Source organism: Ceratotherium simum, chromosome 2, assembly GCF_057802395.1.
Source record: "Ceratotherium simum simum isolate JZ-2026a chromosome 2, ASM5780239v1, whole genome shotgun sequence".
NCBI classification, from domain to species: Eukaryota; Metazoa; Chordata; class Mammalia; order Perissodactyla; family Rhinocerotidae; genus Ceratotherium; species Ceratotherium simum.
Window position 1 is genome coordinate 28,761,352 of NC_141901.1, and position 16,509 is coordinate 28,777,860.

At 41.0% G+C, this 16,509-nt stretch overlaps 1 protein-coding gene across 1 annotated transcript in view; it reads right to left on the reverse strand.

Annotated features, from left to right (window-relative positions):
- LOC147917786 (NBPF family member NBPF6-like) overlaps window positions 1-16,509 on the reverse strand; it is a 75,110-nt gene that overhangs the window by 44,130 nt on the left and 14,471 nt on the right. The window contains exon 12 of the mRNA XM_087436579.1: window positions 7,968-7,975. Coding sequence (XP_087292705.1) covers window positions 7,968-7,975 — 8 coding nt within the window. The remainder of the gene's footprint in view (window positions 1-7,967; window positions 7,976-16,509) is intronic.

The window sequence follows — 16,509 nt, forward strand, 5'->3', positions numbered from 1 at the left end:
ATGTTTAAACTTAGGCGTGGGACCATGAGATCAGACAAAATGAAAGAAACACTGCATGAATGTGAAAGATATTGTATTGTTATCTAAATAATATACTGAGTTGTATCATTGCATTTTCCCTTAGCCCCACATTTCCATCTGCAGAACCTAGAAAAATTTTCAATGGAGTCCCCATTTTACTTGCCATCAGATTCACTCTGAGGACACAAGAATTTAAACTGTTAACCCAAACTTTCCATGTTTTCCCATAATCTGTTTTGAATACCAGGTATTTCAATTGCCAATTCCCATTTCAAGGAGACCTGCAGTGAGGGTGATGAGTAATGTGGTATATCCATGTAATATTATGTTTCTTTGTCTAGTTCTATACTCAGCGTGACAACTTTTGTCTGCTAGTGTACCTTCGACCACACACAGGAAACCCAACAAATCTTCAAAGTGTAGGGTCTCTGGGTAGAGCTTGGGAAATGTCAGCCGACACAGGATTCTCTCAGAGCTCAGAATGGCTCTCCATCTGGCAGGACACTAGGCAGGTCCCCAGGCAGGTCCCCTATCCTTTCCTTAGGGTGAGTAACTCCAGATTCCTGATCCAGACACCTTATGATAGCCAAGGCAACACACACACACACCCCACCTTTTTTATGTTGGTAAAATTTCATGGTTGCAGAATCCATCTTACTAAAACCCGGTACCGAGACCTGCCTAACCTGGGGAAATGCGGCACATCACCTGGCCGGAGGTCTGCAGGGCCCGCACCTGTGCCCCAAGAATAGAAGCAAAGAGAGCATGAGGGACTGTGAGGAAGTAAAGGCAGAGTGGAGACTTTGCACCTGGGTAGCTGGAACTTTCTCATGTGTATAAGACTCTGGAGAAAAGCATCCAGCCCTGTGGTGGAGACAAGATTCTTAAGAAAAGTTTGGGCACCTGACATCCTACTGCTACGGAGAAAATAAAAGCATTGTTTTTCGTCATCCATCTTGTTCAGTAATTAGTGTGCGACTTTTGTTCTTGTTTCAATTATCATACAGTAAAATTGTCTTTTTAAATTTTTTGTACAGTTCTGATTGGTGTAATCATCATCATAGTGAGAATACAAAACATTTTCATCTCCCTAGTAACCTTACTTGTGCATCCCTTTATAGTCACACCTTCAACCCAAACCTAAGGTCTGGCAACCACCAATCTGTTCTCCATCACTCTTGTTTTGTTTTTTCGAGAATGTCATACAAATGGAATCACATGGTATGTAACCTTTGGAGACTGGCTTTGTTCACTCAGCATGATGACTTAGAGATTCATCCAAGTTGTCGTGCACATCAATAACCAATTTCTTTTTATTGTTGAGTAGTATTCCATTGTGTTGATATGCCACTGTTGATCTATTTATTCACCTCTTGAAGGATATTTGTGTTGATTCCAGTTTTTGGCTATTACAAATAAAACTGCTGTAAGCATTTGTGTAGATGTTTTTGGGTGAACATAAGTATTCATTTCTCTAAAGTCGAGACCCAGGAGTAGACTTTCTGGGTCATATTGGAAGTGTATGTTTAACTTTATAAGAAACTGCCAAGTCTTATCCAGAGGGGCTGTACCATTTTGCATTCCCACCAGCAATGTATGAGCATTCCAGTTGCTTCATGTCCTGGCTACTTGGTATGATCAGTAGTTTTTTTTCCATTTTAATCATTCTAATAGGTGTGTAGTGGTACCTCAATGTGGTTTTACTTTGTAATGCCCTACTGCCTAATACAGGTTCAACATCTTGTTATGTGTGTATTTGCCATCCTTATATCCTCTTTGATGAAATGTCTACTTATATCTGTTGTCTACTCTGGGAATGGAGTGGGTTGTTTCTTTATAATTTAGTCTTGACAGTTCTTTGTGTACTCTGGACACTCATTGTCTTAGTCTGCATTGGCTGCATAACAAAATACCATAGACAGGGTGGATTAAACAACAGTAATTTGTTTTCTCGTACTTCTGGAGGCTGGAAGTCAGAGTTTAGTGTGTCAGCATGGTTAGGTTCTAATCAGAGCTTGTTTTCTGGTTTGCAGATGGTCGTCTCCTCACTGTGTGCTCACATTACCTCTTCTATGTGTGTGTTGGGGGGCGGGTAGAAGAGACAGACAGAGAGAAAGATAGAGCTTTCTGGTGTCCCTTCTTTTTTTTTATGGGGAAGATTTGCCCTAAGCAAACATCTGTTGCCAATATTCCTCCTTTTTTCTTCTTCCTCCCTGCCCCCCAAAGCCCCAGTTTGTAGTTGTGTATAGTTGTAAGTTCTTCTGGTTCTTCTGTGTGAGCAGCCACCACAGCATGGCTGCTTACAGAGGAGTGGTGTGGTTCTGCCCCTGGGAACAAACCCAGGCCGCTGAAGAGGAGCACACTGAGCTTTAACCACTAGGCCATCAGGGCTGGCTCTGTTGTCTCTTCTTTTAAGAGCACTGATCCCATCATGAGAGCCCTTCACCATGACATCATCTAACCCTAATTATCTCCCAAAGTCTTCATCTCCAAGTACCATCATGTTTGGGGTTTGGCCTTCAAGATATGAATGTGGGGGCTGGCCCCATGGCTTAGCGGTTAAGTGCTTGCGCTCTGCTGCTGGCTGCCCGGGTTCGGATCCTGGGCGTGCACCAACGCACTGCTTCTCCAGCCATGCTGAGCCCACGTCCCACATACAGCAACTAGAAGGACGTGCAGCTATGACGTACAACTATCTACTGGGGCTTTGGGGGAAAAAAATAAAAATAAAAAAGATATGAATGTGGGGAGGGGTGGTCACAAAATTTCAGTCCATAATATTCTGCGCCTGGTCCCCTAAAATTCATGTCCCTCTGGTATGAAAAATACATGCATTCCATCCCATCAGCCCCAAAAGTCTTAACTAATTCCAGCATTGACTCTAAAGTCTAAAGTCCAAAGTCTCATCCGAGTATCATTTAAATCATGTGTGAGTGAGACTAGATATACAATTCATCCTGAAGCAAAATTCCTCTCACAGCTGTAAAACTGTGAAACTAGACACATTATGTGCTTCCAAAACACAATGATGGGACAGGTATAGGATAGATATACCTGTCTATATATCTATATTCCTGTTCTGAAAGAGAGAGACCAAAAACAGACACCTGTCAATCTCTAAAAGATTGTAAAGACATTGAGACTCATAGAGCACCATACCCAACAATTGTGGAATACACCTTCTCTTCAGGTTTATGTGGAACGTTCACTAAGGTCGACTATGGGCTCAACTATAAAATGTGTCTCAAAAATTATCAAATGGACTCAGAGTACATTCTTTGACTTTAAGAGAATGAAATGAGAAATTAATAATAAAAAGATATCTGAAAAATTCCCAAATATTTTGGAGTTAAGCAGTATGTTTATTAAAAAAACCTATAGGTCAAAGAGGAAGTTACATCAGGAATTAAAAACTATTTTGAACTGAGACATAATTGAAAAGCAACATATCAAAATTTGATAGGATGAGGCCGAAGAAGGCCTTAGAGGAAGGTTTCTATTTCTAAATGCTTATATTAGAAAAGAATTAAATTAAATCAATATTCAGAGCTACCACTTTGAGAATATGGGAAAAGAAAAGCAAAATGTGTCAATGTAAGTAGGAGGAAGTACATAATAAAGTATGGGGATCAGAATTGGCCACCTCAAAATATGTCTCTTTACCTTGATTATTTTCTGAAAGATACTTTGACCGGCCCCACCCCCCCAACCAACTGCCTAAAAGAATTTAAGATAAGAGCCCTGTCCCCAAGACAGGCCATCACCATAGATAACTCTAGGTATTGATAGACTGGGAGGATCCTTGCTAAGCCCATTCTTATCAAAGTTCTGTTTACCAAAAATTTACATTTGTAAGGGAAATCTCCATTTGTAAAGGTGTCTCCCTCTCTGTACCAGGAAGAAGTGGGGATGACTTCATCACTAGAAACTTAATGTGGAAGGTGAGGCCTTAAATCTGCATAATAACCTTGCTTTTGTTTACTGTGTTTTTCTGGTAATTTCCCATAGGTGACTCCCCCCACCCCCAACATCCTCCTTCGTCTTTACCTGACTATGCTATTTAAGAAGAGACCTTCCACCATTTTGTCGAGTTACCCAGCTTTTCCTGGGTCTCTCCCGTGTATACATGTTATAAAGCTTTGTTTGATTTTCTCCTGCTATTCAGTCTCATGTCAATTTAATTTGTAGCCCAGACAGAAAGGACCTAGAGTGGGTAGAGGATAGTCTTCCTCCCCTACAAAAGCAAGGCACTGAAATAAAGTAGAAAACAAAGAATCAATAAAGAAATTAACAAAAGCAGAAGGTAGTCCTTTTAAAAGATTGATAAATTTGATATACCCCTAGCAAAACTAATCAAAGAAATGAAAGGGAAGGAGGAAGGGAAGGTGAAGGATAGGAATGAGGGAGAGATGTGGAGAGAGAGGAATTTACAATATCAGGAAATAAAGACAGGGAATCACAGCCCTCAAACCACAGAGGGTTATTCTCAGGCCTAGAAACCTAAACAAGAAACCCCTGCTAATGTTTGCCTGCCTTGATTTAAAAACTTTTTTGGGTCAATGGCTCCTTTTTACCTTGTTTCTCCCTTTTTGAACTGGAACATCTTTAATTTTTATCCAATGCCTGTCCCACCAATTGTCTGTTGAGAACAGAGAAGAACAGATCTCAAGATGTAGAAGAATTGTGCCAAGGAGCTGTACTTGGATTTCATTCAGGAGCCTCATCAGCACCTGATATGATTTAGCTGGTGAGATCTTTGGACTCTGAACTGATGTGGTCATGGGATGAGACTTTTGGAATCTTAAGAAGGTGTGAATATATTTTGTATTTGGGATATTTGGGGGCCAAAGAGCGTACTGTGGTAGGCAGAATTTCTAAAATGGTTTCCCAGAACCTGTGAATAAGATGAGACATCACTCTTGTGACTATGATATTACATGGCACAGTTGACTTTAAGATGAGAACATTATCTGGGTGGGCCAGACCTAATCACATGAGTCCTTTAATGCAAAGAGGTTTCTCTAGGCGATAGAAGACAAAGTCAGAGAGATTTGGAGCATGAAAAGTACTCAATGCACTGTTCCACCATTGCTGATTTGAGGATGGAAAAGGCCACCTGAGAAAGAACGCAGCAGAGAATGGCTCTTGGCTGACAGCCAGCAAGGAAACAGAGACCTCAGTCCTTCAACTACAAGGAACTGAATTCTGCCCATGCATAAATGACCTTGGAAGAGGACTCTGAGTCCAGATGAGAATGCAGCCTGCTGACACCTTGATTTCAGCCTTTGAAACCCTTAGCCGAGAACCCAGGCAGGTCATCCCAGATTCTGACCCACAGACTCCAAGATAATAGATGAGCATTGTCTTAAACTGCTACATTTGTGGTGTTTTTTACATAGCAGTAGAAATCTAACATAGATGCCTATTTCTACTCTGAGTTTTTCTTGTCAGACACGTATCATCTGATGTCTGCAGGAGCATTAAAAAACATTCACCCGCAGGGTAAGTCCTGCATGCACATTCAGGTGACTTGTCTTGAACCTTGCAGCTTGAAGAACACCATGAAAGGCATTTCAGACACTCAGAGAATGTCTCTTCAACCAAATCTCTGAAAAAATAGCAAAGATACAATGCTTAACTCTAAATTAACATTGTCTGAGAATTCATCAACTATTGCTATTTCCTATGTCAAATTTATACTATCTCTTTGTACACTGGAGCTCACTTGACAAGATTATAAAGCTAGTACCACTTACTGGTATGTACAAAATTCTTCCATAACAACAGAAACCACCAGTGTTATTAAATTTCTCCAAATAAATTGTCCCAACAATGCAAGCCCTCCTTTTGTTGTCATGAAAAATAAGAAAAAGATCTATTGTTGAAAGTCCCAACCTAACCAAACTTTCAACTTGGAGGCCTTGTTTTTGGATTTTTATTTTTCTCTTGCCCAGGCACGGGGGCTTCACTCCGCGGGGTGGGTGGTTCTCAATTCACTGGGCTGTCTCTTGGAGGAAGTCAGGTTAACCAAACCTCAAGTCTCTCCTGTGAATCACCCCTCACTCCTCAAATCCAGAAAAACACGTGAATCCCACCAGTAGTAGCATCCCTAGCAAGAGTGATGAGTTTGCAGTGCTGTTGGCTGCCAGGTTATCCAAGAGAACAGAGAAGATAGAAATAGAAGAGAACAGAGAAAAAAACCAGATTTCAGCTTTTCCAGGATGCCAGTTAGTTTGGCTAATTGTCCAGATTTCAGTTAAGTGGTAACTCCTTGGGGCAAATGTCCTAACAAGGGGTTAATTGTTTGCAAAAATAAATGGCAAATCCTGGTACTATGCATGCTGGCAAGAGGTTGGAGAAAAGAATATGCTCATAAATGGTGAGACTATGACTTGGTACAACTTCTTTGCAGGGCACTGAGGAATGACTTAGCAAAATTAGAAATGTACAAGTACTTCAATGAGGCAATTCCATTATGAGGAATCTGTCCTAGAGAGTGTACAAGTGATGAGGGATATATGTGTAATGGTGTCCCCTCCAGCATTATTTGTAGCCATAAACATTGAAACCGATTTCAGGTCCATCAGTTGGGAAATGTTTCAATACATAAGCGTCTGTCCACACTATAAAAGGATATGCAGTTGTTTGAGAGAACAAGGGAGAAGATGAAAAGGCTAAGTGATGGACTAAGGAGAGCTAATGTACATTGAGTATTTACTATGTGCCAGGCACTGGGCTCTGATAAGGTCACATTTACTCGAGCCTCTGACCCTGGAACATACGGTGGGTTGAGAAATCCAATCCCCCTTTGTGGTCTGGAAAATGGCTGACTGCAAAGAACTACCCTTTCCCATACGACGTAGATAAGACTCCTGGACACCTTCCTTGTTTACTTATGACAAGGCCAGACCCAGACCCTCCCTATTCCCATTCTTTGCCTCATACGTGATTAGCTGAACTGCTTGAGCCCACTGACCAATTAGAACAAACTGGTTGTTAATCCAACTCTTCTTAAGTTTCTCTCTTTCCTCCAGGCCCCAGAACTTTGACCTATCCTCAGCCTGACCTGAGAGTAGGCTGACCTCAGGGTAACACATTCCCTGATCTGCTGTCCAGTTGAGCTGCCCTTTCATCTCACTTCTCCACACTTGGCTCCTCTCTCCTTGCTTACTCCTCCCTTTAAGAGAAAAAGTCTTTCCTCTAACCCTTGGGACACTTACAGATCCTACAGTCAAAGCTAGACTAGTTCTAATATGCCTTGTTTGGTTAGGTCTGAGTTGCAAATCATATTCATTCTGACAGAATTATAAAATTAAATCAAATTTTCAAAATGTCATTTCTAATCTTTGAAAACACAATGTAGCAAATGAACTTGTGTGTCCCTATTGTAGAATAACCGTACATAAGAACTATTGCAAGAGACTTCAAAACACAATAATCTATCTATACCCCAAGACAGTAACAAATAAAAAACCATTTTCCTCAATAGTGTTGTTACTGGTGGTGTTACTATTATCTGCATTCTTTTCTTCATATAATGTGGGAAAAGCAAACAAGACATTGTGGGATATTCTGTTACTCCCTGTGTCCTTAATGACAAAAATGCTTGATGTTAGAGAAAGGGGTTTCAGATGAAAGATAGATGTTCAATAAAAACCCTGTAGTTCTAAATTTGAATTGGCAACGTTTATGAATCCATGACTACATACGAATATGAATATACACTTCTTAGCTCTGTTCAGTGGAAATAAACCAATTGCAATAGTACCTATAGGATACACATGTTGATCTGAGAATACCATATTGCAAAAAATGAAACCAGAGATTCTTAGAGAAATGGCTGAGTCCAGGTCAGGGGCAGTAATATTAAAGATGATAATATCAGGAAAAGTCTCAAAGACTACTAGGGTCTCATCAAAAGGATTAAAGAGCCAACTTGAACTCACCTTCACTGCTGAAAGGGAGGATAATTGGAGTGTCAGTAAGGACCATATTACAATGGATTGAAAAACTTCAATGTGTTTGAAACCTTGAGTTCATATTAACCAGAAAAAAAAGAAAAAGAAAAGAAACTAATCGGTGAACACAGGAGCATGCTAGGGGACCAGCTCATTTAGCTGCGGTTTTCTTTACAGATTGTACCATGAAGTAACTAAACAGTATTAAGGGGAAGTTTGTCTTTCTACAAGGGTTCCAGGTCATAATACATGAGGATGGAATACCACCATTTTGCTCCACATAATAAATTCATGGATCTGGACCTTGATCATCGTTAGAAGAAACACACAGGACATGATGTGCCTCCCAATGGAAGAGTGCACACACTGTTGAGGAGGCCTTGCCAACATCTCAAACACGAATCTGATCATTTCTACATCTGCCAGGTCCCATACAGTAGGTGTTAGAAACAGGAGGCTATGGAATATTTGGCATGTAGCTAGTGGAATGGAGCAATTGAATTTTAATTTTATTTAATTTATAACTCATTTAAATGTAAACCTAAAAACTGAAGACATGTAAAACGTTTTTTAATTAACCACATCTTTATAACTTTGGTAGAACTATTTCCCTTAACAGGAGCCGTGTATAAGATTAGGATTTTGTACTTTTGTGTGCTTATACTTGTTAGATTCCAATGTGGCTACTAAGATTTTCAAATTACATATGTGGCTTGCATTTTCTTTCTATTAAGACAGCCCTGCTCTAGATTCTACCACCCATGAGAGGAAGTGTGGAGGACAGAAGAATGTGTTCAAGTACACTGAGAACACAATCAACCAAATTCAGACTGTCGAAATGCTACAGAACAAACAACAAACAATTGTTCCATCACAAACAATTGAGCAGAAAAGAGAGAACCAGAGCAAGAGAGAGAGAGAGAAAGAAACTGAGGCAGAACCCATCCAACTGATCATAGCTTGTGGAATTTATTTGGATTGCGATTCAAAAATCCACTTAAAAACAATAATTGGAAATTTAAGCTTGTCTATTTTATGATATTAAAGATGTTAAATTAATTTATGAATTATTGTAATGTTATTATGATAATACTTTCAAAGGAGTCATCATTTAGGGACACACACTGTTATAATTACAGATGAAACATGATGTCTGGGATTTGTTTTAAATAATATAGGAAAAGGTAAATAGATGGGATTGTATTAAAACAAATTCCGCCATAAGTTGATACTTGTTGAAGCTAGTTGATGAAGAGAGTGATATTCTGTTATATAATTCTGTCTATTTTTGTGTACTATTGAAATTCTGCATTTGAAACAGAATGAGAGAGAGTACAGGTCCACCTAGGATAATGACAGCTGAATTTCTCAACATATATTTCAAAGGGCTAAAGATTCACATAGTGGTAAAAGAAAAAACCCAGTTCTTTCCTCCTGTATTTTTCTTTCTTTTGTGTCTCATTTACTCCTTGTACAAAACACTTCACTTCTGACACTTCTGGTCACCAAATGTGTGGGTTTTTTCCCCCACATCAAACAATTCTCCATGACTCCAGCTGAGTGTCCTACAATTTACCTCAGTTCTGACACTGTCTACCTGGAGATAGCATCAAGTCCCACACATTAAGGGCTCAGTCCCACAGGAATGTTCCCACCTCACTTCAGATGCCAATCGCAAGTAGTAAGTCCCCATGTTACCCACAATTTCTGTCCAACTTGGCTACAAATTGGAAGTTCCCACAACCCGCTCCTCAGGTTTCATTAACTGATGAACAGCCAGATGAAGACATACGTAAGGTGAGGTCTGGAAGGGCCCCGAGTGCAGGAGCTTCTGTCCATGTGGAGCTCTCCGAACCTGGAAGCTCTTTGAACCCCGTACCATTGGGATTTTATAGGGGCTTCTGCATATAGGCATGGTCAATCATTAACTCCATTTCCAGCCTCTCTCCGCTCTCTGGATGGTGGGGTGTGGGGCTGAAAATTTCAAGCTTCTATGCATGGCTTGGTCTTTCTGGTCACCACCCCTATCTGGGAGCCATCCAGGAGCCCACCCAGAGTTGCCTGAATAGAACAAAGAACAAAGGATGCTCCTAGTGCTCTTCTCACTTGGGAATTTACAAGGATTTTAGGAGCCTGTGTGTCAGGGATGGGGTCAAAGACAAATATTACAACAAGAGATGCTCCTAGTGTTCTTATCACTTAGGAAATTACAAGGGATTCAGGAACTCTGTGCTAGGAACCAGGGGCAGATAATATTTTCTATTATCTCACAAGAGTTAAAAACACCACTCATAACCCTGCCCCCAACCACCAGGGGCCAGAGAACACTGTGGACTCCAATTGATTTGTATTGAGCCAGGTGTGGAGCCATATAGATGTGGAGGGATCAGCAAAGACCATGCACATAGAGGAGAGGACATCAGGGAAGGCCTACTCAGGAGGGAACATAGGGAAATTCTCCACAGAAAGAGAGTGTGATAAACTCAGAGCAGGCCTGAGACCTGGACGACTACAGCTCTGGCTGCTGGGGAATTGAAAGGAAGGGGTTCCACAGTGCAGAGGACCAGAGGGGACAATCCTGGGAAGGCACAAAGGCCAGGGCCGGGGGGAGACCTCGATGAAGGTGGCATCCTTTGGAGGCTTGTGGTGAAGAGAAAGAATGAAATAGCTGGTAGGAATTAAAGGCCCTGGAAGAAAACAGAATCCTAGAATCGGAAGACACACCACACCTATACCCCATACCTTACATCTATTGGAGTAATTGCACCAAAGAGAGAGATCCAGACCTAAGACATTGACTAAGCTACTCGAAGCACCCATCCATTCCTACATAGAAATTTTGTTCCTTGTTCAGGTAAACCTAGGTATGTTAACATGAAAATTGTATAGCAGACATGTATCCCAAGGTGACAGAATAGAAAAACAGAAATAGAGAGTCAAAAATTTAAGCTCATAAAATGATTCCCATCAAAATCAATCACAAATCATAGGAAAAGTATAAAATGACATCCCTATATGAATTAAGTATTGCTGACAAAGCATTTGTAGATACCAAAAAACCCACAAAACTTCACATAAGAAATACAGAACTCAAAAGAGAAGTGGACAAGACACAGAAAATGAGAAAAAATTTGCAAAACTTACAAAAATATTGAAGAAAAAGACAATTCTCTGAAAAAGAGGCTAAATGACAATGTTCATAAGAGTAAAAAAGTATAAGTGAAATTCAATAAAGAAATAAAAGCATCAAATGAAAGCATTAAGCACAGAAATGAATGCAGGATGATGAGAAAGGATCAGAAGAAAGTGACTGGATATCTGGGAGATATAGACCTGGAATGGTCAACTCTAAGACCTATCCTCTTAGAACTGATAGATTTTAAACAAACAAACAAACAAAACTCCTCTGAAGCTCCAGACCTCCCTCTGCTCCCCAAAGAAGCCAATTCACACAGAATGGAGAGAAAATCAATTTATATTCTACATCTCAACAGAACATACAGAAAATACAAAAAATACAAAGAACAACAGAAAATACAAAGCAGGACAATGTTTTACAAAAAATCTCAAAAAAATTCGTCATGGGCAAGGACTTTATATTCACCAAGCTGTCCATGTCTCATGGCAGCAGAAGAGAGTACTCTACACGCAAAAGTCAGGGAGTCCTGGTTCCATCACAAGGACACTTTGCAGGATGAACTCCACCCAGCAAGAGATGACTGAGGAAATTTTGACTTTTGAACAGCTGGTCATCACTGAACATAGTTAATTGTAGATCTAAACCAAAAATGTAGGAGGGAACAGGTTGGGAAAAATAGTATGTAAATGGTATACCTTTTTGCATGTTGAAATAATACTACAAGAAGTGGCAGGTAAAGACGGAAGAAAAGAGAAAAATAGAATAAATGTCCTCGATTGTCAGGGTGGTAAAAGTTTGCAGTTGAAAGATGTGATTTCAAACTTATAAAACAAATATTAGAAGTTTGTCAAGTTAATAAGGGACTAAAACATCAAAAATATTTTAGTGCAGGGCCCAGCCCCATGGCCAAATGGTTAAAGTTCTGCCCACTCCACTCTGGCGGCCCGGTTCTTGGGTTCAGATCCCAGGTACAGGCCTACTCCGCTCACTGCCATGCTGGGGCAGTGTCCCACATACAAAAAAATAGAGGAAGATTGGCACAGATGTCAGCTCAGGGCTAATCTTCCTCAAGCAAAAAAGAGGAGAATTGGCAGCAGATGTTAGCTCGGGGCAAATCTTCCTTGGCAAAAAAAATATAAATTTAGTGCAATGCAAAAAACAAGCTGTACAATTCTCCTTAAATAAAAACAAAACACACAGACACACACACACACACACACACACACACACACACTCTCAAAGAAACGTAGAGAATGAAATATAGTAAATACAAATTTCTACGTATGGGTAATATAGCCTTAAAGGTATGGGAGAGTGAAGGATATAAATATGAATAGGAGAAAGAAGAGTATTGATATTAAATTAGATTTATATCCACCCAATCAATCATGATGATAATGGATCATAACATTGAATTTAAAAAATTCAAGAGTCCACAGTGATAGTCAAACATTTTAATGGTATGGAAGGGGAAGATAATGTTCTTTTTCACAGCACAATGCCAGCAAATACAAGTATACAGGAAGGATTGGGTTAGAAAATTTCCAATGTGCAACCATGAATATGATAATTGACACAAAGCAGGGATCATTAGGGGATGGTTAAATTTTTAGAGAAAGATGGTTGGAGAAGGGGATATTCATATACCCACGAAGTACCACTCACCAAATTACTTACTAATTATAGAAAGAAAAAAATGTGTCTTTACAATGAACAGACCTTATACACCCCTCCATAACAAAGTGACCAGTGCTAGTAAGACAAACATAGTGATGGATGAACTGGACATTCTTAGTCTCTAGGTGGGCTGCACTAGGAAGCACACAGGATTAACTGTGTAGGGTTCTTGGCAAGAGGGTCAGCCTGCATTTCCTCATGAAGAAATGGTCAGACAATTTCAGAATGTGAACCATTGAGCCAGACAACTGCCCTGACCTCTACAAACAAGGCAATGTCACCACCACCTAAAACAACCACAAAAGGTGAGGAGATGTTTTTGGATCAAAAGGACTAAAGAAATATAGTAACACAATCTTTTCGGTCCTTTGAAACCCTAAATATCCTTTTCTCCTTTTTGTCATCTTATTTGAGGTGACATTGACTGTTTGAAGAAAGAGAGGCCAGTTGTCTTGTTCAATGGTCTAAATTCTGCACTGGTCTCATATCTACCTCACGATTCAATTCAGGCTAAACGTTTTCAGCAAGAACACTGAATAGTTAATGCTATCTGCTCCTAGCACAGCCCATCTGGTGGCAAAGATTGCCTGGTGTGTCATGTTGTCTGCTGACAGTTGCTCCTAATTCTGGAGATGTACAGGATGGGAACTGAGAGGGGCAAGGGTTAAGGTCTCTCAAAACTGTGTGTGGATCTAGGCATTGGTCTCCTTAGCGATTTAGAACAATTCGAGGCTGAAGGGCTGGGATTTCTCCCCTCAAACCAGGTTTTGGAGTGAAAATCGTGGAGAGTGCTTTGTGGTTGTGATGCTGATTCTCATCAAAGGATCCCTCCAGGGTTCTGTCTGGACTTTCATTTGACTTGCTGTTTTAGAGTGTTTTCATCAAGTGGAAAAACTACTTTTCACGTTATAGTTTCTTTCAAATCAGCAATATCTTCTCTTAGTTCCAGAGTTCTTAGTATCTGAGAGAGAGAGAGGAAGAAAATCAAATCTGAGTCTTTGAAAGGTCCTGCTGCTAGCTGAGCCTGGAGGGATGGCTATGGGGTGACAGAGGCCGGAAGCAAGCTGAGCTCCTGTTGAGAGGAGGAGCGGAAAGGGGGAGCCACAGGCTGGCTGAAGGAGAAAGTAAGACCCATAAGTAGAAGAAATACCTCCCTACACTTACATCCAGTCTGTGGTGCAGCATCCAAGGACCCCTGTCCTCACCCCACCAGGAGCCTGGTGATGTCCCAGCTCAAAGCTGCTGCAGAGCCTTAGCCAGACCCCTACCACCCTTTCCTCAGCAGCCACTTCACTCCCGAATCCCTTTCATCTGCAGCAAAGTGATGGCTTTCTCACACCTCCCAGGGAGGGATGTCCTTAGCATCCATTGTGCACATTCAGAAATAGACTGCTGTCGGAAGGAGAGGACCCTTGGCAGAGAAACACACTCTCTTCTAAATCTGTGTTGCAGTCCTCTGAGGAGGAGGAGCAGGCTATGGGAAGAGCCCTAGAATGTGAGAGCAACAGGGACCTCGGAATATATCCAAATCCAGTTCCACATTTTACAGATGAGGAGTTGTGACGCCAAAGGGCTAAGGACTAACTGAAGCCACGTGACCTGTTAGTGACAACCCTGGAACTAGAACCCAGGCCTCAGTCCTTTTTGTATATTTGGGGGAAGGTGAGAGGAAAGGCTCCAATCTGGAAGTGTCAACAGGCAGCAGATGCTGTTAGGTCACGTGGCTGAACATGAACAAGTCTTTATTTCTTATTACAATATACAAGATGTGAGAAATCCTGCTCCAAAGGGGCTGAGGAGAGAACCGAAAAAGGAGAAACTCAAAATGGAATTAGCAAAAAGAGAGCAAGGAATGTAACCCTAGCCCCTCTCACTTTCATTCTGTGGACACCAACATTCTCTGAAGGTGAATTCACGCCAGGATACAGCTTAGGGATCAATATTCTCAATAGGAAGACCTACAAAACTCTGAAGTGGAAGTGAAAAAGCATTAGTTTTAGTTATACTAGATTCTCATCAATTTTTTCCAAACTTCTCCTAAGGAAAAAGTCTCTCTTCATATTGCATGGCAGTGTAAAGAAGGGCATGAAAAATGATCAATATAAGAGAAAGAGACCTAAAATTTTTTATTCGGATTTTGTATAAGGACAAAATCTGACCAGAAAGCAATGTTTTCGATCTGCAATCTGAACCAATTAGCAGGCTGTGAAATCAATTTAGTGAATAGTGAACTGCAGGTTTCATTTTACAAGTAGCTTTTGAAATCAATTCCATTACTTATAATAAGGGGAGGTATTAGTTTTTGTACACTGGGTTTTTATGTAATATTTTTTCCTTGCTGTATCTTGTACTATAAAAATTGTGAGAAACTTTGATCCAAATAGAGCATGTGTCTACCCCATCCATCTCTCTTTTTCCTTTTCTGTTTTCTCCAGGCTGTAGAAAGAGTTCTGTTGAGAGAGGAATGCTACTTCCATCCATGGCTGATATTCAGCTTTTCGATGAAGTAGCCACACACATGGGACACTTCTACACCGCTGACTGAGATCCCACTAGATCCGTAGTCCTCCTAATTCCTAGATGCATCTTAGCAGAGCTTTTTAAAATACTGATACCCAAACCCCACCTCAGAACATTTAAATCAGAATTTCAAGGTATTGGTCAAGGCATTCATGTCAGTTCAAAGCTTACTCAGTGTTTATTTTATAGTAGGGTGATTTACATCTATTCACTAGACCTCCCCTATTTCACACCATTCTTTTTTCTTCTCCTCATCTCTTCCATCATGAGCTTCTTTTCACTGGCCCTAAAGATTTTGGTCTTCTTTCTGACAATCTCAGATCAATCACTTCCCTTCTCAACTGGACTTGTATTCTTGTGTATCTCCCTGGGTCTTCATAAAGCTGGCCCCATGTTATTTCACTACAATGCTCTCCTGTATTTTCTGGCCTCAGATTCAACTCAGTTCATTTTTCTAGATTCTTCACTGAACATCTAGAAGTGGTCATGGGAGTGACAAGGGGGAGGTCTGAATGCCTAAGCTCCTCATGCTCTGTGCATTTTGGAAACACGGCCTCTGCATCTACTTTTGGCCAGTGTCCATTTAGGGTGCCGTCCACTGTCCTCCACCTAATGCCAGCTCCAATGAGGCCCTGAAGTGGCAATACTGAGTCTCCGGAAGCCCCATGCAGATGAGCACAGGCTTTCACATCCGGGGCTGAGGAGAAACCTGGCACCAGGCCAGTATGACACTTCCACCTGGGACCCAGGTTCTCATTTAATTTTTGTAATCTGGACTCTTTCTCCTCAGTTTTAACACTTCTTGTTCACATGGAGAAGTCCAGGGTTAAGGGTTGTCCTAGGTTGGGTTCCCTACAGGACCAGTGAGAAGGGTCCCTGTGCAAGTAATTCATTAAGACAATGCTTCCAGAAGAAAGAGGCAGTGGAGTTGGGGAAGCTGGGAAGAGAAGGCAAAGAAGCAAGAAAGTGTGTGATTTCAGGGAAAGTGCCATGTGTTCAGTGGCTTAAATGATATTCTGGTGAGGAGGAGGATCTGGGGGCCAGGCTTCCCCATGGCTAAGAGGAAAGGTGAGAGGGAATATCAGGACAGTAGCAGCGGGAACACAGCACAGTTCAGAGAGCAAACAGGAGATGGAGATGGAAGGGTCTGGCAGGGTGGCAGCCCTCATGGAAAACAGAGGGCAGACCAGACAG